General features: G+C 51.5%; 1 protein-coding gene across 3 annotated transcripts in view; it reads left to right on the forward strand.

Moving 5' to 3' along the window:
* The window catches only part of PPARGC1B (PPARG coactivator 1 beta), a 115025-nt gene extending 92129 nt beyond the window's left edge, over positions 1 to 22896 (forward strand). The window contains exons 5-12 of one of the 3 annotated variants that reach the window (XM_081233305.1): positions 201 to 1338; positions 2661 to 2697; positions 3218 to 3291; positions 4440 to 5223; positions 8408 to 8483; positions 10496 to 10617; positions 13258 to 13412; positions 14339 to 22896. In XM_081233305.1, coding sequence (XP_081089431.1) covers positions 201 to 1338; positions 2661 to 2697; positions 3218 to 3291; positions 4440 to 5223; positions 8408 to 8483; positions 10496 to 10617; positions 13258 to 13412; positions 14339 to 14439 — 2487 coding nt within the window. In that variant the 3' untranslated portion in view covers positions 14440 to 22896. Of the gene's footprint in view, positions 1 to 200; positions 1339 to 2660; positions 2698 to 3217; positions 3292 to 4439; positions 5224 to 8407; positions 8484 to 10495; positions 10618 to 12263; positions 12531 to 13257; positions 13413 to 14338 lie in introns of those variants that run through there. The other 2 variants (XM_081233304.1, XR_014015761.1) reach the window with 2 other exon arrangements.
* Positions 22897 to 23357: the final 461 nt, after the last annotated feature.

Raw genomic sequence — 23357 nt, forward strand, 5'->3', positions numbered from 1 at the left:
TGGCCATTCCTTCATTCCTCATCCCCTGAGCACTGCTAAGTGCCAGGCTCTGTGCTGGAAGCTGGGGATGAAGTGGTGAAACCTGGCAATTCTGACGATCCAGGTGAGACACGCTGGGCCTGGCCAGTGGCTGCAGGGGTGGGCAGCGGGGAGAAGCAGTGTGGGTCTCCTTCCTCACTCTGGCCTCTTTTCCTCTCCAGATGGACAGCGCCCAAGACAGGAAGGCCCCCATGATGCAGTCTCAGACCCGGAGTTGCACAGAGCTGCATAAGCACCTCACTTCGGTGCCGTCCTGCCCCCAGGCTAAAGCCCGCTCCCCTGATAGGGTCCTCCAGCCACCACCACCACCCCTGAGTCCCTGGGTCTCTGCCAAAGAGGATGAGGAGGCGGGTGAGGACTGCCCGAGTCCCCAGCCGGCTCCAGCCTCTCCCTGGGACTCCCCAGCACCGGGCAGGGCAGACCCTGGTGCCCAGGTTTCCCAGGAGGACATGCAGGCCATGGTGCAGCTCATTCGCTACATGCACACCTACTGCCTTCCCCAGAGGAAGCTGCCCGCACAGGCCCCAGGGCCAGACCCCCAGCCCTGCAGCAGCCCCGCCAAGCAGGTCAGACCCCGGCCTCGGTGCCAGCACCCTTCCAAAGCCACCTGGGCTGAGTTCTCCATCCTGAGGGAACTTCTGGCTCAAGATATCCTCTGTGATGTCAGCAAACCCTACCGCCTGGCCACGCCTGTCTACGCCTCCCTCACACCCCGGGCCCGGCCCAGGCCCAAAGACAGCCAGGCCTCTGTGGGCCACCCCTCCCCTGTGGAGGAGGTGCGGGTCGCGGCTTCACCCCAGAGCTCAGGGCCCAGACCCAGCCTGCGCCCGCTGCGGCTGGAGGTGAAAGGGCACATCAGCCGGTTGGGCAGGCTGCAGACTGAGGAGGAAGATGAGGAAGAGGAGGAGGAAGAAGAAGAAAAAGAGGAAGAGGAGGAGGAGGAGTGGGGCCGGAAAAGGCCAGGCCGGGGCCTGCCGGGGACCAAGCTGGGGAGGAAGCAGGAGAGCTCCGTGTGCCCCGTGCGGCGTTCCAGGAGGCTGAACCCGGAGCTGGGCCCCTGGCTGACGTTCACCGATGAGCCGATGGTCCCTGTGGAGCCCCAAGGCGCTCTGCCCTCACTGCGCCCGGCCCATGAGGCCTACCACGTGGAGGGGGAGCTGGGCAGCCCCGCGGACGAGGACAGTTGCCAAGACCAGCAGCTCCGACGGGGACCCCAAATCTCAGCTCTGGAGAGCCCCTGTGAGAGTGGGTGTGGGGACACCGATGAGGACCCCAGCTGTCCACAGCTCTCTTCTGGAGGTAGTCGGAGTCGGTGGTCCGAGAGAGGGGGCAGGGCCAGGGTGTGGCAGACCCCACTGCCCGGGAGCCAGGAGCCCTGGGTTGGGCAAATTCCTCTCCCTCTCTGGCTCTCAGCTTCCCTTCCTATACAGGCTAGTTGGGCAGATCTTCAGGAACCTCCTACACATCTCTGAGTTTCTCATCATGCATGGGCCAGGTGTCCTTAATGAACGAGGAGCAAGATGCCTGCCTTCTTGGCGCTTGTGTTTCAGTGGGAGAGACAGGCAATCAAAAAGTGAGCAAGAGGGCTTCCCTGATGGCGCAGTGGTTGAGAGTCCGCCTGCCGATGCAGGGGACACGGGTTCATGCCCCGGTCCGGGAAGATCCCATATGCTCCGCTGGGCCTGTGCGCCATGGCCGCTGAGCCTGTGGGTCCGGAGCCTGTGCTCCACAACGGGAGAGGCCATAACAGCGAGAGGCCCGCATACAGCAAAAAAAAAAAAAGTGAGCAAGGGGGGCTTCCCTGGTGGCACAGTGGTTGAGAGTCCGCCTGCCGATGCAGGGGACACGGGTTCGTGCCCCGGTCCGGGAAGATCCCACGTGCCACGGAGCGGCTGGGCCCGTGAGCCATGGCCGCTGAGCCTGCGCGTCCGGAGCCTGTGCTCCGCAACGGGAGAGGCCACAACAGTGAGAGGCCCACGTACCGCCAAAAAAAACAAAACAAAAAAAAAAACACACAAGAAAGGAAAAGTGATTATAAATTGTGATAAGTGCTCTAAAGAAGACTTCTTGGGTAGCAATGTGATGGAGGGTGTGAGTCTATAAATTCAGCTCCACAATAAAGTGACATTTTAAATGGTAACAATAGTGGGGATAATAATACAGCAGTTATCTGTTATGCACTCCGCTATGCCAGGCTTGGTCTAAGACTTAACACGGATTATCCCCATTGATCCTCACAGGAAGCCCGTGTGGTGGGTGCTGTTTTAATTCCCGTTTTAAGACACAGAAGCAAAGGCACAGAGATAGCTAATGGTCGGTAGCCACTGGCCTTGGAAGCTGGAATGCTTCACCATTGTGCTACACTGATTGGCCAGAAGGGGTCGCCCTGGTGCCCATCAACTCTGCAGAATCAATAGATCTGCCAGCTGTTAATGTTGCTGAGTCTGGGGGAATGAAGGTGGATTTGAGTTGTTCCTGCCAGTCTGTAAAAGTGGCAGAGGCTTTTGGGTCACACGCCTGAAAGAAGCTGTGCTTGGTACAATGAAGTTCAGAGGGAAACATCTGCTAGCCATGCCATGTTGGGGAAAATCTTATTTTTTTCTTTTTTGTCTTCTTTTCAGACTCTCCCAGGTGCCTCATGCTGGCCTTGTCGCAAAGGTAGATTTTTAGAAATTGTTGATTTATGACTCCAGGACACCTTATCTTGTTGGGTGTAGGGTGGTTCATCGGCCCCTGAGCCTGGTCCTGTCCCCACACCCCTGCCCTCATTGCCATATGGGACTCTTAGGATCTGGGCTCCCTTGAAAGGGAGTTTGTTTTTAGAAGCAGGCACAGGGGAAAGATGGAGAATTTCATGGGGAAAAATTGATAATGCTGTGTGGCTTTGGGCAAGTGTCTTCTCCTCTCTGGGCCTCAGGTGTTCCATCATAAAATAAGGAGGCTGACAATGCTTGTCCTGTCTCTACCTCCCTCAAGTCTCTCCCGTGTCTCCTAAAAGAGCTGTACAGCTTTGATTTCCTCCAACAACCAGGAGAGAGTTCCTCTGAAAATTCTCCCCAGGCATCGCTTTCGTGGGCAGCAGAACCAGGGTCTGGCACAATGTCCCCTTGCCTTCCTGCCATGCTCGGGGAGGTGGAGCCCGCTGCTGACTGACTTCTCTCCTTCCTGTGCTCCCCAGCCCCACTGGCGACCCTCCTTTTTGCAAGAAGAGCTTCGAGCAGACCTTGACGGTGGAGCTCTGTGGCACGGCAGGTGAGCCGGGGGCTCAGCTGGTGGGGTGCCCTTGGGGAAGCAGCCCCTCGGGCAGTTAGGGAGTACCCCATCAAGCCTTCCTTGCCACCGCTGCACAGGCTACGCCGGGTCTTGAGCTACACATTGAGGGCGTTATAAGGAGAGTCAGGGCCCAGGCTCAGCTGTTTAGCTGCCAACAGTTGGCACATGACCTGACATAAAAAGAGACACGTGTCTTCCCCTGAAGGAGCCCACAGTCTTATGTGGGCGACAGACTCACACCATGACAAGTACTGTTTGATATGTGCTTGTTCCAGAGACCGTGCAAGAGCTCTGGGAGCACAGAGGAAGGGGAAGAGTGGGGAGGGGCAGGATGTGACTTGAGAAGATTCACAGAGTACCCAGAGCAGCAGGCATTTGAGCTGGGCTTGCAGGATGCGTAGAAGTTGGAGAGACAAAAAAAAAAAAGGGAAGGGTATCCCCGGCCGCAGAATTGGCATGATCAGAGGCACCGAGGAGCGGCAGTATAGGTGCATCAGAGGAGACTGGCCACCCGGTGTTGCTCTGTGGCAGAACTGGGGGGTCAGGCAAACACAACCACCAAAGGCTGAGAGGAATGCCAGGCCGAAGGGGTTCGTCTAGATCCTGTGGGCTTCAGGAGCACCAGAAAGGAAGAGCTCTCTGGCTGATGCCCAGGGGATGATGGAGTCCAAGGTCAGTTGCAGGACCACTAAGGTCACTGTGGTGGTCAAATCCAGGTGGGAGATTTTACCTATGATACCTGCCCCCTCTGCACCCTGGGAGACTTCAGAGGCATTTGGAATGACCAGTGGGAGGGCTCGTGGAATGGTTGGATGTGGAGCAGGAAGAGAGATCTTGGATGATCTGGAGGCTTTGGCTGCCGTTGCCAGACTACAGAAGGGATGGCAAAGGGCTTTCATCACATGCCAGCTCTGAGAAATTACTGATGGACTGTGTGAGAAGGAGTCCCAGGCTACGTCCAGGCTCAAGTCAGCAGTGCAGTGATCGATTAGTGATGCCTGCCATCCATTGGCTCTGGGGAGTGGGGACACATATGCTACTTCTCTGCCATCCCAAACTAGGGTTTCAGTGTTCCTTGGAGAAGTGATCTATCTCTGCCTCACATGTGTTTCCTCTTGCTTGGGTAGGACTCACTCCGCCCACTACCCCTCCGTACAAGCCCACAGAGGAAGACCCCTTCAAGCCAGACATCAAGCACAGCTCAGGCAAAGACATAGCTCCCACCCCGGAGGTTCCCCAGCTCAGGGCCGCCGCAGAGGCTGCCCACAAGCTGCCAAAGAAGCACCCAGAGCGGAGCGAGCTCCTGTCCCACCTGCGGCATGCCACAGCCCAGCCAGCCTCCCAGGCTGGTCAGAAGCGCCCCTTCTCCTGTTCCTTTGGAGACCACGACTACTGCCAGGTGCTCAAGCCAGACGGCGCCCTGCAGAGGAAGGTGCTGAGGTCCTGGGAGCCATCTGGGGTCCACCTTGAGGACTGGCCCCAGCAAGGGGCCCCGCGGGCTGAGGCACAGGCCTCTGGCAGGGAGGAAGACGGGAGCTGTGATGTCGGTGCCCCCACCAAGGACAGTACGCTGCTGAGAGACCACGAGATCCGCGCCAGCCTCACCAAGCACTTTGGCCTCCTGGAGACAGCCTTGGAGGATGAAGACCTGGCCTCCTGCAAGAGCCCCGAATACGACACCGTCTTTGAGGACAGCAGCAGCAGCAGTGGCGAGAGCAACTTCCTCCTAGAGGAGGACGACGAGGAGGAGGATGATGAAGAGGACTCAGGGGTCAGTCCCCCTCGCTCTGACCACTGCCCCTACCAGAGCCCACCAAACAAGGCCAGTCGGCAGCTCTGTTCTCGCAGCCGCTCCAGCTCTGGCTCCTCGTCCTGCCGCTCCCGGTCACCAGCCACGCGAAGGACCTTCAGGTATGGATAGACGGGTGGCCTCAGGATGGATGGTGGACCCCTGAGGACCCCCCAGTTTCAGGATGTCAGGGGAGAGAGGAGCCCTGAAACTGGGGTTGCGTCTCCCTGTGTGGTCAGTGTCCTGGTCGGAGCCCTGGAGGTGGACTCCTTGGGGAGTTGTGGGCAAGTCCTGTATCCAGGCAAAGCCTGCTTGTGTGGCAGTCAGGAGCGGCCCAAATCTCCTGGCCTCGGGGGAGGAAGAAAACCCACTTTCTGGCCTATTGTGGCCTGATATCTAAATGAACATGCCCCTTATTCATCTGTTTCTGTTTTTATATTTGTAAAATGGATAGGTTTTTGTGTAAACATATACAGTTAACCCTTGAACAAGGGGAGAGTTAGGGGCACCAATCCTCCCTACAGTCAAAAATCCCGTGTAATTTATAGTCGGCCCTCCTTATCCGAGGTTCCTTCGTATCCACAGATTCAACAACTGCTGACAGTGTAGTACTGTAGTATTTACTGTTGAAAAAAAATCCCAGTGTAAGGGGATCCACAGAGTTCACATCCATGTTGTTCAAGGGTCAAAATACCCACACAGTGTAATACCTATGTGATGTTTACATGTGAAAGAAAGATTAGCATAATTCTAATCTATGTTCAAAAAAAAAAAAAGTACCGGGATTTAAAGCAGTGATAAGTTTTATTCCCATTTCTCAGTGCTACTGAGTTGCACAGTGTCTTCCGGCAGTCAGCCGCCCCCGTGGGAGCTCTTTTACCTTCGCACAGGGATGATGTGTCATGAGCCTGTTTGCTCTTACCATCTTTGCTCACTGAGCCGGACTGTAGAAGGAGCTGGTCCAGAATTCCGTGGGGGGCTGGGCAGAAAGAATGGAAGTTTGGCATATTTTGGTGGAGATAGATTGCTTCTCTCCCTGCTCACAGCAGGACCTGGCTCTTCCTGGGGGAGGCCTGAGGAGGGTGGGTGCAGGTTCCAAACCCTCTGCCCGAGATGCACCTGAGTGACCACCAGATGGTGCTCTTGGATCCGGAGCAGTGCAGAGTCACCAGGAGGCCTTGTTACCACGCAGATGGCAGGGCCCCACCTCCTGAATGTCTGGTTTTGTAGGTCTGGGGGTGGAGGTGGAGAATTTGCATTTCTAACAAGTTCCCAGGGAATGATGACGTTGCCAGAGTGCCATGCTCTGAGAAGCAGAATTCAGGTAATAGAAAGATAGCTTTTCTTAGGAAAATTCCGCTTTATATTTCCTTATCTATACCAGTAGCACTTAACTGAAAATCTGATTAAAAGCAAGGCCTCCTTTCCCCATTAAAATGAGCATAGACGTCTAACTGAGCATTCAGTTTTAGGGGATTTGTGGACTCCCCAGACTCTAACGTGCTGAAGCCCTGAACTATCTGTCACTCGAAATGAATTTATTTTGAGCAATTTCTCTAAAAGCCCTTCTACGTAATAAGCCAGGACGATCAGTCAGAGCCATCTTCCGTCAGACCTCTCTGAGCCCTCCTTCCAGCTCCGTTCTCCTTTCTCCAGGGGTCGCTGTGAGCTAGCCCACCTGTGTTCTCATTAGGCAGTTTCCTCTGCAGCATCTGCTCAGAAGCTGCTACGGTTCTTGTCCTGTTGAAGCGCATCCCCCAAGGCAGGAGCTGGAGTTTCTCGGCCTCCTTCCCCTCCTGAGCTGTTCAGGGCCTGTACCCATGGGCTTGTCTGCAAAGAGTTGGGGGCCTCTCTTGAAACCCCCATGGATTCTCCTCTTCCTCTTCTCCCTTTTGGGCCAAGTTCAGGGCTGGCTTTCTCGGCCACTGGAGAAAGTTAATTGGTTAACTTGGTTCCTGCTCAGCTGCCTGGCAGAGCTGGGTGGCTGGTAAACCTGAAAAACTAGTCATCAGTCTTCTCCAGACCAGCATTCCTTTACCTGTGTTTCTGCTACCAAACAACAGTCAACAGGAAGCACTTTGAGCTGGTTTAACAAGCCCTACAGCACCTTCCGGTCACTCTCAGCTCTTCATGGGGGGAGGCTGCCAATTCCATTGCAAATGGATGATGATACTATTATTGTATAGTACTTTAAAGTTTGCAAGTCACATCCCTTTCCTTTACCCTATGTGAGCTTGACAGATGCACTTGGAAGGGTGTGTCTGCCTCTTATCCCCATTTTATAGATGAGGAAGCTGAGGCTCAAAGACGTTCAATAGAAAAATATAGCCAGCAAGTATTGAGCTGTTCCTGGGCTAAGCATTTATGGGCATGTTCTGATTTGATCCTCCCAAATGGCCTAGGAGGCAAATACAGTTGATTCTCCCTAGTTTACAGGTGAAGAACTGGAGCTGAGGTGGCTTAAGTAGCCAGCCCAAGGTCACCAGCAGGGAGGTGGTAGAGTCAGCATTGGAACGCTCTCTGACTCCGGAGCCACTGCTCTCATCCTCTGCTTTATTCCCAAGGACGCAGACAGCGTGTGGCCGAGTTGGGACTCACCCACGCCCCACATGCCTTGCTGCTTCCACTCCAGCAGCCTGGCCCTCAGGAGGAGAGGGCAGTGTGCAGACAGTCAGGAGGGCGCAGGCGCGCGGCACCCAGGAGCCTCTCAGGCTGTGCGTCTGGGCTGACTGGCCTGCTGGCCCCCAAGACCTGGGGGGCTGTGATGGCTGCTGGGGCTGCTGCCTGGCCAGGCTCCAACCACTGGAGGGAGAGCAGTGGGTCTGGAATCAGCAGACCTCCTGCTAGCTCTGGCTTCCTTACTTTTTTAGCTTTGCGTGAATTTCATACGGAACCTGAGCCTCAGGGTTTTCATCTGGAAAGTGGGGAAACATGATACCTCAGAGGATGGTTTTTTTTCATTAGGTCAAATACCATAAGGAAGCGAGAGGGCCTTTCCACCCCCATTGGCATAGAAAGGTTCACAAGGGTTATGATTAGCAAAGTGGTGGTTCTCAGTGATCTCGTCCCAGAACCTGGCAGAAGGTATGTGTCAGTCACGTGTTCAGACCCACAGGCGACCCCGGGCGGTCACCGCTAAGGGGGAAAGCCGGGCTCCCTCAGGAGGGCCTTCTCATAGTTCTGCCCTCACGAACGAGTCCGAAAGAAGCGGAGGAAGCATCCCTTGCCTCCTGAGCAAGCCCTTCCCCCGTCCCCCTGTGGTTCCTGCCGAGAGTGAGTGCCTCTGCTTTGCTTGTTCACTGACAGATGTGAGAGCAGAGGGTCGTGTTCAGACAGAACGCCAAGTGCCCGGCACACCAGGAAGCGGCGGGAAAAGGCCATTGTAAGTGAAATGGGGCCCCAGAGGCCAGAGTGAATGGGGATGAGCAGGGGCGTCAGGAAGTGCTAGGGCTTCGTAGACCTGAAGCCCTTTGGGGTCACCTGTGGCCTGCAGGAGGTAGTTATATTTCTCTCATTTAAAAAAGCACAGGGGTCACCAAAGGGCATCAAAGGTGGCACCGTGCAAAATGCAGCCAAGGGACTGGCTGGGAGGTGTGCAGTTGGTGAGCACGTAGGGCTCAGCATCAGAGGCTTGACAGGGCCCGGGGGACAGGCGGTGATGGGGGAGCAGAGCCGGCCCTGCTTCCACTTCGGTGTGACCGTCAGTTGCTCCCCAGCTTCCCTGAGCCTCAGTTTACTCATCTGTACACAGGGTCCCCCGGTGCGATCGGGGCTAAGGGACCAAGAGAGACTGTCCCTTCCTCCTGATCCGTCTCCCTAATCTTCTCCCAGAGTTAGTCCAGAGGCCAGGCTGTGCCTGGTAGACCCACTGCAAAGCACCCCGTAGGGAAAATTCATCAGGAAGCTGCGGTGAGGAGCTGGACTCATCTCCTCCATATCACTTAGAAAGGAGGGAAGGGAAAGTAAGACAGAAGCACGAACAGACAGACTCTCACTGGATTGTCCACCTCCCCCCCCAGCATGGTGCTGCAGGGAAGGGAACACATGAGGCATGCCTACCCCAGAGGTACGCATGCAGCTGTCTCGAAGCAGGTACTTAAAACCATGTGGAGCGTCTTCTTGGAATCCATGTGTGACCATTCAGCAGTTGTGACATGCCCTGTTCTAGGTGCTGGATGACACGAGTGAACGAGACAAACAAGGTCCCCACTTCCCATGGTTGGGCCAGAAGGGAGAGAGAGACAACAGACTCATAAACAAATCAATAAACACTGTAACTACAGATTGGGAGGTGATGAAGTTAATCGTGTCATGACTAAAATGTCTGAAACAGTCGTGTTTTGACTGGTGGGGCTGATGTATTTATATGGTCGTCTAGGAGGGGCATCTTCAAGGAGCTGGGCCCCAAGGGATGAAAGGAGCCAATGAAGCAAAAATTCTGGAGGACAGTGGGGCAGAGGCAGGAAAGAGCCTTGGGAATTGAAGGTGCCGGAGGAGGCTGGGAGAGGACATTGCTACACGCAGCTGAACCTAGGCCATTCTAGGGAGTGTGCACAGTTCCTGTGACCGTATAGCAGCGCCCTGCTGCGGGCCCTTGCTTTCCTCCCTGCCCTCAGTGGCACAGAAGGGGATGGCTGGAGAATCACAGGCCTTAACCTGTTCCGGAGAAAGCCCATCTAAACCAGAACCTGGTGATTGTGCCCACAGGAGCACAGCTGGAGTTTCTCCAACAAATCAAAGCCACTCTTCCCATAGCTGTGGCTTCAACTTCCAATCACAGACGGTAGAGGAGGAGGGGAGGTTCCAGCTGGGCTTCCCCTCTCCCCTCCCCCTGCTGGGCAGTTCTAGAGGCCTGGCACCAAGCTCACCTGAAGGTCACCTCTTGGTCACAGTGTCTACACAGTACCCTGGCAAAACCAAAGATGATGGTGGCTCCAAGCCCTATGCCCCTGTCCCATTGCTTTTTTCCCAGCCCACTCTAACCCGTAGCGACCTGGCCCCCAGTGCTCGTCCATTACCATCCTCGGACCTCCCCCACTACCAGAAAAAGTCAGACTCAGAACAAATACAGAAGCCACTCAGTGTGCAGTTACATCAATAGTGACGGCTCCCTCTCCCGTCTGCGCCCAGTCTCTGCTCATTCCCTTTAAGTAAACAGCTGCTTCCTTTGGGGCCACTTCCCCATCCGATGCTAAACAGCCCCCTCCTCTCACAAGGCAGGTCCTCTGGGATAGTGACTGTCATTGTCCTCTCTCTGACTCCAGCCCCAGCTGGTGTCGCTTGCTTAGCCAGGTGATGTGGACTGGGGACGAGGACTCCATGGGAGCCCGCCACCAAGGGGGCTCCAGGAAGCCAGGCAATGATGACGGCTCCCTCTGTGTCCCCCTCGGGCAGGGTGAAGGCCGCGTGGTGTACGTTCGAAATCTCTCCAGTGACATGAGCTCCCGTGAACTGAAGAGGCGCTTCGAGGTGTTTGGCGAGATTGTGGAGTGCCAGGTGCTCACGAGAAGCAAGAGGTGAGTCAGGCTCTCGCAGAGGAGGGGAGTGAAGGGCACAGAGGTTCCAATTCAGGTCTGGAAGCATAAAAGATGCCTGAGAAGATTTGCAGAACAAATCTACTGCCAGCTCAGGGGAAGGAAGGACCAGTAACCATCATGCAACCCAGTAATAGCAGGGAACATGTACTGATATTTTGCTAAAGTGCGAGCCAATTTCCATGCATTCTTTTACTTAACTTTCCAACTTGCCTGTGATGTATGCACTCTTACTCTTTCTATTGCTCTCCTTTCTGGGGAGCTCAGACAAGTTAACTGAATAGCTACCTAGTGGCAGAGCCAGATCTGCAGCCCATGTGTCAGCTTCTGGTTTTCCATCCTAGACCCTGGTACAGGGCTGCAAAAAGCTCCTGGTGGCTGAAGGCACGCTTGCATTGCAGTCTTACTTCGCTGCAAGCCCCACGCTGCTCCATCCCTCTGTTCCTCTGCAGCTACGGCCCAGGTATCTCACTCACCTGGGGAAGCAGTGTTTCATCTGTCAGGGGATCTGCAAGAGTAGGTTGCATATAAATGCACAACTTAGATGTCAAAGCTTTGTCGGTTTTGAAATAATTCTAAAGTATCTCCCATTATACTTGCAAACTAAGTTATTAAGTTTTAAAAATTCTAATTTAATAATAATTTTCAAAAACCTCAGCGAGAAAACAGTTTCTGCATAAGAATCATTACACATCTCACATCCCTTAGGGTGGCTACAGAAAATAACAAGTGTTGGTGAGGATGTGGAGAAATTAGAACCTTGCGCACTATGGGTGGGAATATAAAAGGTGCAGACACTGTGGAAAACGGTATGGAGATTCCTTAAAAAATTAAACATAGAATTACCATTTTATCCAGCAATTCCTCTCCTGGGTATATAATCAAAAGAATTGAAAGGAAGATCTTGAAGAGATATTTGCACATCCATGTTCATAGCACCATTATTCACAATAGCCAAGAGGTGAAAACAACCCAAGTGTCCGTTGACAGATGATTGAATAAACAAAATGTATATGCATGCAATGGAATATTAGTCAGTCTTAAAAAAGGATGGGCATCAGTCCTGTCACAGGCTACAGCATAGATGAACCTTGAAGACATTACGCTAAGTGAAATAAGCCAGTCACAAAAAGACACATATTGTGTGATTCCCCTTACATGAGGGATCTAAAGTACTCAAATTCATAGACACATAAAGTAGAATGGTGGTGGCCAGGGGCTGGGAAGAGGGAGTATAGGGAGTTGTTGTTTAATGGGTACAGGGTTTGTTTTGCAAGATGAAAAAGTTCTGGAGATCCATCACACAAACTTAACACAACTGAACCGTACACTTCAAGATGGTAAATTTTATGTTATGTGTTTTTATCACAATTTTTTAAAAAAGTCATTACACAAATAGACCTGTTTTAAGTTCTGTGCAGTCTTCAGGATGTCAAATGAAGATAACCTGTAAAAACAAAGCAATCAAATTAATCTCTAAGGAGAAGGGTCAATTTGTTAAGATTTAAAAAGCATGCATGAGTCTCAGACATTTAAAGAATCAGAAGGGTCCCAACTTTGGCCTGGTTCGGAGAGGTGTCAGGAAATGTGATACAGCTGAGTGTTTACAAGGCATCTGCTGTCACTAGGCCTGTGCTAAGTAGTAGGAGGGTCCACATGGTCGCTGTCCGTGAGGAGTCTGTCTGGCAGATGGGTAGGTCGGGGTTCGTTCTCTTGTTGTTTGTGGAACTGATGAGTCAGGGGTAGAGCTGACTTTAGGTCCCCCTCACCTCGGCATCCTTCTCAGGCAGGCTTCCCTCCTGGTAGCAAAGTGGCTGCCTCCAGCTCTAACTTTGTCTCCTCCTCGGGGAAGCAGGAGTCTCCCTCATGGTTCCAGCAAAGACGTGGGATGGTGTCTTTGGGGTTCTGCTTTGGCTGACAGGTTCATCCTTGAACAAATCACTGTGGCCAAGGAGGGCCACCGTTGTGTGACTTCCCCTGGCGCCCTGAGCCCAGCTGAGCACAGGGCGCTGTTGTCAGAGGAGGGGGAGTGGAGGCTGAGCAGGCAGGCACGACACGTCTCCCATGAAGGATGAGATGTGTACGGAGTACCATCGATCTCAGGGAAGGTGAAGGCCAAGTTAGCAGCCAAGGAAGGGCTGGCTGAGACTGGCTTTGAAGGGTGCGGGACTGGTAGGATGGGGGCATAGGTGTGGCAAATCCTAGAAAATGGGCATCCTGAGGGAAATAGAGGGGAGTGTGAAGAGGATCAGTGTTCGTGGCGGGAGGCCTGAGTTTACTTCCCTGCTCTGCCACCTGTCTTTGGGCAAATTCTGAACTCAGAGCCTGTTTCCTCACCCCAGAGGGGGGAGATGACAACAGCCCCCCATCACAGGGGGGTCTGAAGAGCGTGTGGGGCGATGGGTGGTGGCCAGCCCCGGGCAAACATGCAGTAAATTGCCTGCCCTTACTATTGCTCCGTTGTGCAGGTCAGCCCCGTGACTGTCATTGTGTCTATCAAGGGGCCATGCAAGACAGTTATGGCGTCATCGTGGCTTTCCACTCCTCACCTAGTGGCGGGTGGTCTGACGATGTCAACCGAGCTGGCCCAGTGACACGCTCCCCTTGTCCTCTCCCCCCCAGAGGCGAGAAGTACGGCTTCATCACCTACCGGTGTTCTGAGCACGCCGCCCTCTCTCTGAGGAACGGCGCTGCCCTGCGGAAACGCAGCGAGCCCTCCTTCCAGCTGAGCTACGGGGGGCTCCGGCACTTCTGCTGGCCCCGCTACACTGACTACGGTGAGTACGTAGGCCCCGCACATCCCAGTCAGACCCAAAACGTCAGGGGCAGTGACCTCCTTTATTGAAACCTAAAGCCCCCTCTGGACACGGCTCCCACACCCGGACTCCCCTGTGCTGGTGAGTATAACTTGGCAGCCGTTTAGCCCAGAGGCTGGCCTCTGGTGCATCTTGTCCCGTGCCAGGACTGCTACCAAAGAGATGAAGCCTCTCGTGGCCTCTTGGAAGGTCCAATCTCGTGTTCACAGCCACCTGGCAGAACCATGGCTCCCGTCTCTTTGACCTCACAGGGCCAGTAGCTGACCTGCCCCTTGAGGGGCATCCATGGCGGCCCCGACAGGCAGCAGCCTTGTCCATTAATGGGCCGCAGTGAAACTATTGTCACCATGCCTAGCCGTCTGGGGACAAGTCAATGAAGAAGGACAAAGTACCATTTAGGAGAGAGTTCTTTGTAGGGGAGAGTCCGGTGCAGCCTCCAGAGCGCAGGGCTGAGTGTCAGGAGACCCCGGAGGCGCCCGGCCAGGCTGCACTCCTGACTGCATGTCCCCCGCGGGGACCCAGTTCCCTGGCCATGCGCTGAGGGATTCATAGTTTCATTGGCTGCCTTACGTGACCTCCGCACTGGTTTCCTAATGGGGAAGAAACTGTTAAGGGAAGTAGAATTAGAGGCTTTTAAAGGAGCTGGAAAGGAGCTCTGGGGGACTCTGCTTCAGACCTCCTCATCCTACAACCAGGGCGGCCGAGGCCCTGAGACACTGCTCACACGACAGAGGTGTCCCAGCAGGAGGGCAGAGCCCGGAGCTCTCTGAGGCCTCGGGCCGCATCCGCTCTGTGGTGCTGACCCCGGCGGCAGATTTCCTGGTCCGCAGGCCTTTCTGAGCTGCTCGCTGCCTTCCCCTCTCACTGCCTCCTCCACCCCCACCCAGATTCTAATTCAGAAGAGGCCCTGCCTGCGTCAGTGAAAACCAAGTACGAAGCCATGGATTTTGACAGCTTACTGAAGGAGGCCCAGCAGAGCCTGCACTGATAACAGCCTTAACCTTCGAGGAATACCTCAATACCTCAGACAAGGCCCTTCCAATATGTTTACGTTTTCAAAGAAATTAAGTATATGAGAAGGAGAGAGAGGGAGTGCGTGAGAGAGAGAGAGAGAGAGAGAGAGAGAGAGAGAGAGAGAGACTTGGAACTGCTGTCCTTTTAAAACAAACAAAAAAATCAATGTTTACATTGAACAAAGCTGCTTCTGTCTGTGAGTTTCCATGGTGTTGACGTTCCACTGCCACATTAGTGTCCTCGCTTCTGACGGGTTGTCCTGGGTGCGCTCCAGACGCTGAGTCCGTCACCCGCCTCCCCCTCCTCCCCAACCGACGTCCCCTCGTAGACGTGCAGCTGTGTTCACCATACCATTTCTTGTCTGTAGTGTGTGATGATGAAATCGTTACTTGTGAATAGAATCAGGATTATAAACTCATTTTTAATTGAAGAAAAAAAAAGTATATCCTTAATGTATTTATGGCTCAGATGTACTGTGCCTGGGATTATTGTATTGCTTCCTTGATTTTTTAACTATGCACTGTTGTGAGGTGCTTGCCACTGAGCTGCACTGCTCCCTTTGCCAGAACGCCCCAGAGGTGCTGGGTGGCCGGAAGCCTGGTCACCGGGGAGGTGTGGCATGCAGCCACAGCTAGGAGGAATGGAGAGAGGTTTCTGGGCCTCTTCTGCTGAGCGCTGCCTTGTCTCTCATTGAGCAAGTTTGGGTCCATTTACAATCAGAGCCCTCATCTGGTGTCCAGCACACGCTTAGGATTTGTGCCTGGCCATGAGTGCTCAGATCCTTGCGGACCTTGGAAGGAAGGTGGGGTGAGCTGTGTTATTCCTGTTTTCCAGGCAGTGCCCCAAGAGGCGAAATGACTTGCCCAGGGTCCCACGACCAGTGAGACTACAGAGGAATGGCCCAGCCCGGGCCTATCCTAGGGTAAAGAGGCAAAGTTGCAAGGACTGGTAGAGGTGGGTTCAGCTAAAAAGGACAACAGGCTAGGCGCTTCCAGGCTCATTTTGTGGGGGTAAGTCAATGGCTGCCTCACCAGCATGGGGCAAGTTTAGGCTCTGGCACCAGTCTTGATCCAAGGGGTCCTGTGGTTTGCTTACACCTGTGGACAAGCCATCACAGCTTCAGTGACGCATCTGGGGTGACACAGAGAGGCAACCTGGGAGCGGTCATTCATCCTTTTTGGGCCAGTCACCAGCCCATCCTCCTTCAGCTTGACTTCCCTTTTCTTCACCTATAAAGTTGTTTTGGTGGCATGGGGCAGGGGGAGCAGGAGGGAGACATGAGGGGTGGGGATGGACAAGACAATCTCCAAGCTCCTCTCCGACTTAGAAAACGTTCATTGGGCTTTACTTTAAAATTTGTGTTCTTGAGTGATGTCAAAGCCATGTCCAGCTTGGATGTTCTGCAGGTGCCTTGGGGGCCGTTTGTGAGGGAGAGCATGGCCAGGCAGGGTAAGAGTGCATTGCTTCTGCTTCAGACAGAGTGGCTCCAACTTGGTCTCTTTCACACATCAGGGTTCCTTGGGAAATTTTTGTGTTTAAAAGAAAAAAAAGAAAAAAGTTCCTGCTGCTTAAAAAAAGTTTGAACTTGACTCATTTAACTAAACGAGGTGATTTAATCTATTATTAACGCCGGGCCTAGTTCTTTGGGAATTGGTAGTTATGGGGTTTTGGTTTGTTTGTTTGTTTGTTTGTTTTTGCGGTACACGGGCCTCTCACTGTTGTGGCCTCTCCCATTGCGGAGCACAGGCTCCGGACGCGCAGGCTCAGTGGCCATGGCTCACGGGCCCAGCCGCTCCGTGGCATGTGGGATCTTCCCGGACCGGGACACGAACCCGTGTCCCCTGAATCGGCAGGCGAACCCTCAACCACTGCGCCACCAGGGAAGCCCTGTTTGTTTGTTTTTAAGATTATAAAATACCTCAGTAGGTTAACTGGGCCGATGAACCTCTCCTGAGAGGTGAGCATACTCCAAGCCCACAGAGAAGGTTGGAGGAGACAGGTGTTAGAGGAACAGGGAATTTGAGTTCCTGTGTATCAAGTCACTTCACCTCTCTGGACCCCAATTGTCTTTTCTGTGTAATGAGCTGAGGGGAAGAATCAGGCAAGCTGATCTCTAAGGTCCTTGCCAGGTCTGATAGTCTTAGCTTCTCCTAAGGTGGTATCTAGCAAATACATAGTGGCATATGGGCCACTACTTCCATGTCCTCGGCCAGTAGCAGACATAACTAATCAACCACAGTACTCATGTTCTTTGAGCTTGGTCATGCTATTAGAATCCTCAACACAGTGTTCCGAGCAGCCATTACTAACTGATAAAAGTTTAACCTGTTTAACCTTCTGGTCTAATCTTTGAATGGTTTCTGTTATACAGAACTATATGGTGGCTGGGTTTCATGCTGGCCCACCCCTGATCTATGAGAGAAAATTCCCCTAAAGCCCTTCCTTGGCACAGGACTCCGAATACTACTCCGACACTCTCCCGCTTGGGGGTGGGGGCCAAGTGGAATACTGGGCAGGAACATGTTTGGGGAAGGCAGGGTTTATGAGGATGGACCAAAAGGGGACTTTCCACAGCACGGACCTGCACATTCTAAATTCCTTTTATAGCTGTTCACTGCCTAGCATACAGTAGGCACACAATAAATGGTTACGGAATAGAATGGAATGGAATAGAATTTAAATCCACCCGATGCCTCCCCTAAGTCCTGATTTGCACCAAGGAGTAAACTGAGATTTCATCCTGTGGAAAAAGTAGGAAGGAACTCTACATTCAGAGTCTGGAGAACTGGGTTGAGTCCTGGCTCTGCCAAAAACTATCTTTGTGACTTTGATAAGTCACAGAGTCCCTTCCTCTCCCTGAGCCTTGGTGTGCCAGAAGGAGTCGGTCTAGATGATCTCTAAGCCCCTCCTATTTGCTTCTTCCTTGATTGCACTAGCCTAGAGATTCTACCATGAGAAGATGGTACCTTAGGGTAAAGAAATGCAGATTTTTAGTGAAGGACAAGTCTGTCCCCTCTTCTGGGTCAGCTGAAGCTGCCCTTTCACTTCAGATTAATACAAGGCACTTGAAGGTAGTTAGACATTGGCTCTTGAGTGTAGTACTGGGACGTGATATGCCTAAGGTCGGGGCTGGGGCCCGCTGATGGGAGAGGGTGCCTGCCAAAGGCATCAAGAAGTTTCTTCTCTCCATCTCGTACATAAAAGGCTGCAAGTTCTAAAATTGACCAACCCTGCAGACAACCTCCATCCAGAGGACTCATTCGGTGCTCTGTATTATTTACCAAGGAGACTCCAAGGTCTCTCCAGGACAACTAGTCAACCTTGGTCTCTTTCCTACCAAATTAAGGAGTAACCCAGAGGGAGCAGCTGCCATTGGCAACCATCTCATTGTAGCTCTGTCCTAGTATTTGCTCTTGATCATGTTTACATGTGATTGCCATAAAAGCTTACAGTAGACTGTGTTGGTAGCCACCCATGCAAGGCAGGTTGTACTGTCCATCTCTGTGCCGTGCTGGTGTTTTCCAAATATGTCCGATCTAAACGCTAAGTGGAATTCTTCCATCTCCTTCCTCAGTCGGTACAGGCTGAATCAGAATCCTCACTCCTGGGGGCTCTGGTTACTGAAGGAAAATGCATCAAAGAGGTAAAGAATATGAGTGGATGGAGTGCAGCTACGGCGGTGACCCCCTTCCCCCCATCATACCTTGCCCCCCAACCAGAACACTGCTTTGAGACCCAAAGCACCAGTCAAGTGTCTGCATCTGCTGTGAGTTCTCACAGCCTTGCGTGTCAAATGTGCCCAGCAGAGAGGCAGGGCTTCAGGGGTTCCAGGGCGGGAAGAGGAAGGGAGGAATGCTCTAAGCTGCAAAGACTCGGTACCCAGGTCCTAATGTGGGAAGACATGCAGTAAGAAATCTTTCTCGCCTAACGCCTGTGCTTGTTGATGTTTGGAGAGCGATGTTTTCTAGGTGTATGCAATGTACGTACTGAGGGGGCAGGGAAGCCATGACAGTGCAGCCCTTCTGCAAGGATGCCTTGGAACCCTATCCCAGGCCTTAGGTTCAGTTGAAATGACAGCTGAGCCTGCAGCTTGAGAGGTGGGACATCCCAGCTGTGAAGCAGAATCAACCCCAAAGGATTTGTTGATTTGACTCACTGACGTCAAAACTGCAGTATTTTCTTACCATTTGAGATTTAGCAGTTGTCTTCAGATATGACCAAGGCAAGAAATTGAATGTGCAGTAGCAAATAAAGTGAACCTAATGGTTTCAATGGCCAAAGAAAAGGGATCCTTCCCATTGGGGCAGAAGGAAACTGGTTTGTGCTTACGTGCAATATGTTTAAGCTGGTCCCCAAGTCCCTGAGACATTTGCACACATAGATGGGCTCCAGGGCTGTCTGCCGAGTCCAGGGGTACGGGGTAAATGGAGGGAGAGCTCGGGAGCTGGGAAACCCTCATGCATAGCGAAGCCCTTGGCCCAAAACAGACTTGAGGTGGAGGGCCCCTGGGAGCCGGCTGTAGAATGTCCAGGAAAGTAGGCAGAGGCTAACTTTGCATGGAACCAATAAAAGCACTTTGAGAAAACCACAGCACTTAGCCTGGCTCCGTGTTTCTACACTGGCGAATATGGATCTCCTTGGGCTGCGTGAGGCATTCTCCTGGGGACTGGAACAGGGGATCAGGAAAGGGGCTGGTGAGGGAGGAGAGAGCAGAGATGCCTTTCTAGGCATCAGCCACAGGAGAGCCCATTCTAGGGCCAGCCCTTTGCTGGCCTCTTTGTTGGAGGCCCTAAAAATGGAGTGGTGCTTTTCGATCTTGGTACCTATTTCTGTAAAAAAAAAAAAAGAAAGAAAGAAATCAACACAGCTGATTGAAATGGGTTAGCAGAGCAAGTCATTTATCTATAAGCCATCTCAAAGTGAGAAACCCAGAGTTTCTTGCTTGCTATGTGGTCTTGGGCCACTGTTTCCTCATTTACAAATGGGAATATTGGGTGGAATGGGCACTAAAGTAAGTCCCTTTCACCTCTGATAGACTCAGATTCCCATCCTGGAGCATCAGGAATCCATCACTAACCCACGAAACCAATTCCATTCTCTGACTGCCCAGCTCACATTCAAGGTGAGAGTTCTCTGCAAGGTCACCAACCCGCGGTGGATTCAGACCCACATGGTCCTGGCCGAGTTACCTTATCTGAGGAGGCCAGCTCCTCAGGACAGATCTAAGCCATAGTTTCTGGTGGGGTGGTGAGAAGTAAACCCCAGCTTGGCTAGGTGGCGATGTCGAGTCTCACAGGAGCCTCGTCATTGTCCCCGCCGAACAGCTTTCAGTCCGAATGTTGTGACCACTTGGCTGTTTCTCTCTTGCTCGCAGACAATACTAGCAATACACTTGTTTTTTCAAAACAGCTTAACGTAGGCACTTTTCACACATTTCTTTCAAATGATTGTAAAACATATGGGGCAACAGGAGGCATGGATCACACTGCATATGTTTAGGGCAACTTTTGTTTTTTGTTTCATTATAGCAGCGGTGACTGAGGCTGCAAGATCAGGGGACAGAGTTTTAGGTACTCCATTTCATCAGAATGCCTTGCACATTCAGAAGCAGCACAGAAATCCAACTGCCTGAACTGGGGGCTCGGAAAATAGGGTTTTGTAGGTGGTCATTCCCTGGGCTGTGCAACAGGGTCTCAAAGACATGTTTTATAGCCAGAACCCCGTCTCTGCTGTACGTTTTGTCAAAGGATCCTCCAAGCCTCCTTTTTCACTTTGCCAGCCTTGCTCATGGGTGACTTTTGAAGGGACTGGTCATCTTCCACCTCAGCACTTTGCCTTATCAACGTCTAGCCGCCATCTAGTGGCCAAAGACTGTATCTACCAGCTACCTAGATGGAAGGCAAATAAATCCTTTTGGCTACCTTGCTGTCCAACACCAACTTTGGGAATGAAATGCAAGGTCATGAGCAAACTGTCTGTGTGTTTAGAGCACAGTGTAACACCAGTCAGAAGCCCCAGAAGCAGCCACGCAGACTGAGAAGTAACACACTAGCTATCCTGTTGGCAGCAGAGACAGGAGTGGACCCTGTGCCCAGGTGCCCAGGAGGGGTTTACTGTAACTGCAATACTGGCAGCGCAGCTGCTGACCTTGTTAAGTGAACCTCTGCTCTGTGCCCCCCACTGGACCCTCGGGACAAGCAAAGAGGTTGAGTGTGAGGATTCTGTGGGGGGCCTGGCCATGGCCTTTGGTATGGTCCACCGAATAGCCAAATAGATTTTTTTGTTTGTTTGGTTTTGTATTTCAAAATCTTGTCAAATGTTTTTGTGTTAGGAATAAAAAGTCATAAACTACTCCCAACTTTGTTTCTGGAGGAATGTTCTGATTCCAATGGAAAGAGGTTGGAAATCTCGAGGGGTGTGTGGTCAGAGTGGTCAGTGGACCAGGGAAGTGGACCACTTGGATTTCCAAATGGTTTCTGGGGAAGGTGACCATCCAGAAGTCTGGCTCAGTGCAGTCTGCTCCAGAAATTCACACCCACCCCCTTCACCTACTTGTGCCATGGTACTAGCATTGGTTTGGAGCATCTGCTTCTTCCAGAGGCAGCTGCTAATGTCAAAATCAACACAAGATTCCTCTTCCCAACCCCAGGTTTCTAAAGAAACAGTGTCTGTAGCTAGCCTTAATCGACTGGGCAAGGTGGTCCCTGTGGTCCCTTCCAGCATTTCCAAATATTGGACTCAAATCCTTTTCTCTTAGTGTGACCATGCAGCCTAGAGAATTCTGAGCAATAGGAAGCCAGGGCTTTCCCTGGCTCTGTAACAGGGTCAAACCAGGGAATGGCTAACCTTGTGAGGTTTGGGCATCCCCAGGGGTACTACTGTAGGGGGCATTATTTATTAGGAAGCTCAACAAGGTAACTACAGCCTGGGGTGCGTGAGCGCAAGGTTGTGTGTGTGTGTATGCATGTGTGCACGCCTGTGTTTGTGTGTGTGTGGAATTACATTGATGCATTTCTTGAGAAAGGTGCAAGAATTTCACCTACACAGAGGGACACATCTGCTTTGTTATTTATAATAGAAAGCTAAAATTTAATTTTTTAAAGGACACTGCTGATGATTGAGAATCAAGTTTTTAGTTTTGCTATTTTTTTTAATTGGTAGAGGATTTTTTATATATTTTTTCCATTTTGTTGGGTTGTGTCCTTATTTATATAAATACATTATCCGTGAGGGCAAGGAAGAAAACTTCTTTGCTTTTAATTATTGTGGTTGTCATCGTCCCCATTTTATTTCTGGTGTGGTTTATCTGTCTTATCTTCTAAATGAGAAAATGTTTTCCTGTATTTGTACATTGTCAGATTCTATAGTTTCATAGATAATTTAACCAAATTGCTCTATGTATTATTATTCCGTGAGTATAAAGTTCTATTTTAACGTCTGTAAATACTTCAGAACTGGCTTCTTTTCTCAAACTCCCACTGTGGAGTTATTGTTTACATCACAAAAACTGTAGAATCTCTATGCTCATGTACTGTAAATAGTGAAGTGATCTGCTTATAAATAAACTTAACAAATACACTATGGAGATTAAAAAGAAAATACCACCCACAGCCCTGCCCAGGTGTGTCTTTCTTTATTGGTCCTACGTGCTCGTTGAGGGTCGTGCCAGCTACTAACTGGGAAAAGGATTCTAGTTGCTGTGTCATCTCTCAGAGAAGACCCCAGTCCAGGTGTGCCCCTCGCTCACTAGTCCTTTCTTCATAGCACCTTTTGTGGATCATGATAAACCATTCAGACTTGCCTCACATAACATTGTTCCATTCCCTTGTTTTGGTATATCTGCTTTTTCACACAAGCACACTAAATATATGTGCTCAAAGAGATATTTTGACATTTTGGTTTCAGACAAAGACAGTCACCAACTGATGAGTATGAAACGGTTTCTGGTCGGAGGATATGGAAAACTTGAATTGTGTGCCATATTTGGGTGAACTTGAAACATTTTCCTTTGCTCACTTACTCCCAGTGAGAGCAGTGAAGAGTGGCATCTTCCAAGACTTTCCGTCTTGCATGTGTGTGCTGTTGCTGCGGAGTTGTCCTGTGTTGGGCCAAGATGGCCAGGCCTTAACACCTGGCATGGATCAGTCACTGGGTGCAGGCCACCACCCTTGGGCAACTGTCTCCCTGCGGATGAGGTAATCCCCGAAGGGGCTGACACCGAGGGCTGTCTGCTGACAGCACTCATCACTGCTGGGAACACAAGTCTTCAGTTGTAGAAGGGTAACTGAGGACATGGGAAGAGACGTGACCCAAGAATCGGTTCACCTAGCAAGCTGGGTGCGTGCGAATGTTTCAGGACTGCAAGCAGTACTGATTGTTCTGGGCACTGACCCACGCATGTCCTCAGTATAATCGGGAACATAAGGAAATAAGGAGGTGCGTTGATTAGATGTTCAAGGAAGGCACAGCCTGCGCTAAATAGAACTCTTTGTATTAGATAAAGTTATAAGTAAAGTACATCTAGCTCTTAAAATGTGCTTTTAATTACAAAAAGTATAATAGATGTAAGATAAAGCTTAAATAAATACGCCATAGTGGACTGAGGGCTTGGCTGTTTTGCCTGAGCGAGCAACAGCCCTCTACCACTGTGCTTTAACGCATACATCTCATGTGTTGGACTCATTTTCATCCCTGACTGAACAACTGCAACATTCAGTAAAGGGTCTGTGCAGCTCATTACAGCATCTGCTACAGCTGGATATTAGGGGTTCGTGTGTTGCGTGTGATAAGGATGTCGTTATGTTAGAAAACGCCCATATGTCTTTAAAGATGTATAATGGAGGAGTAAATGATATGTCTGGAATTTGCTTTTAAATATTTCAGCTAAGAAAA

Source organism: Mesoplodon bidens (assembly GCF_964165515.1).
Source record: "Mesoplodon bidens genome assembly, chromosome: 4".
Taxonomy (NCBI): Eukaryota; Metazoa; Chordata; class Mammalia; order Artiodactyla; family Ziphiidae; genus Mesoplodon; species Mesoplodon bidens.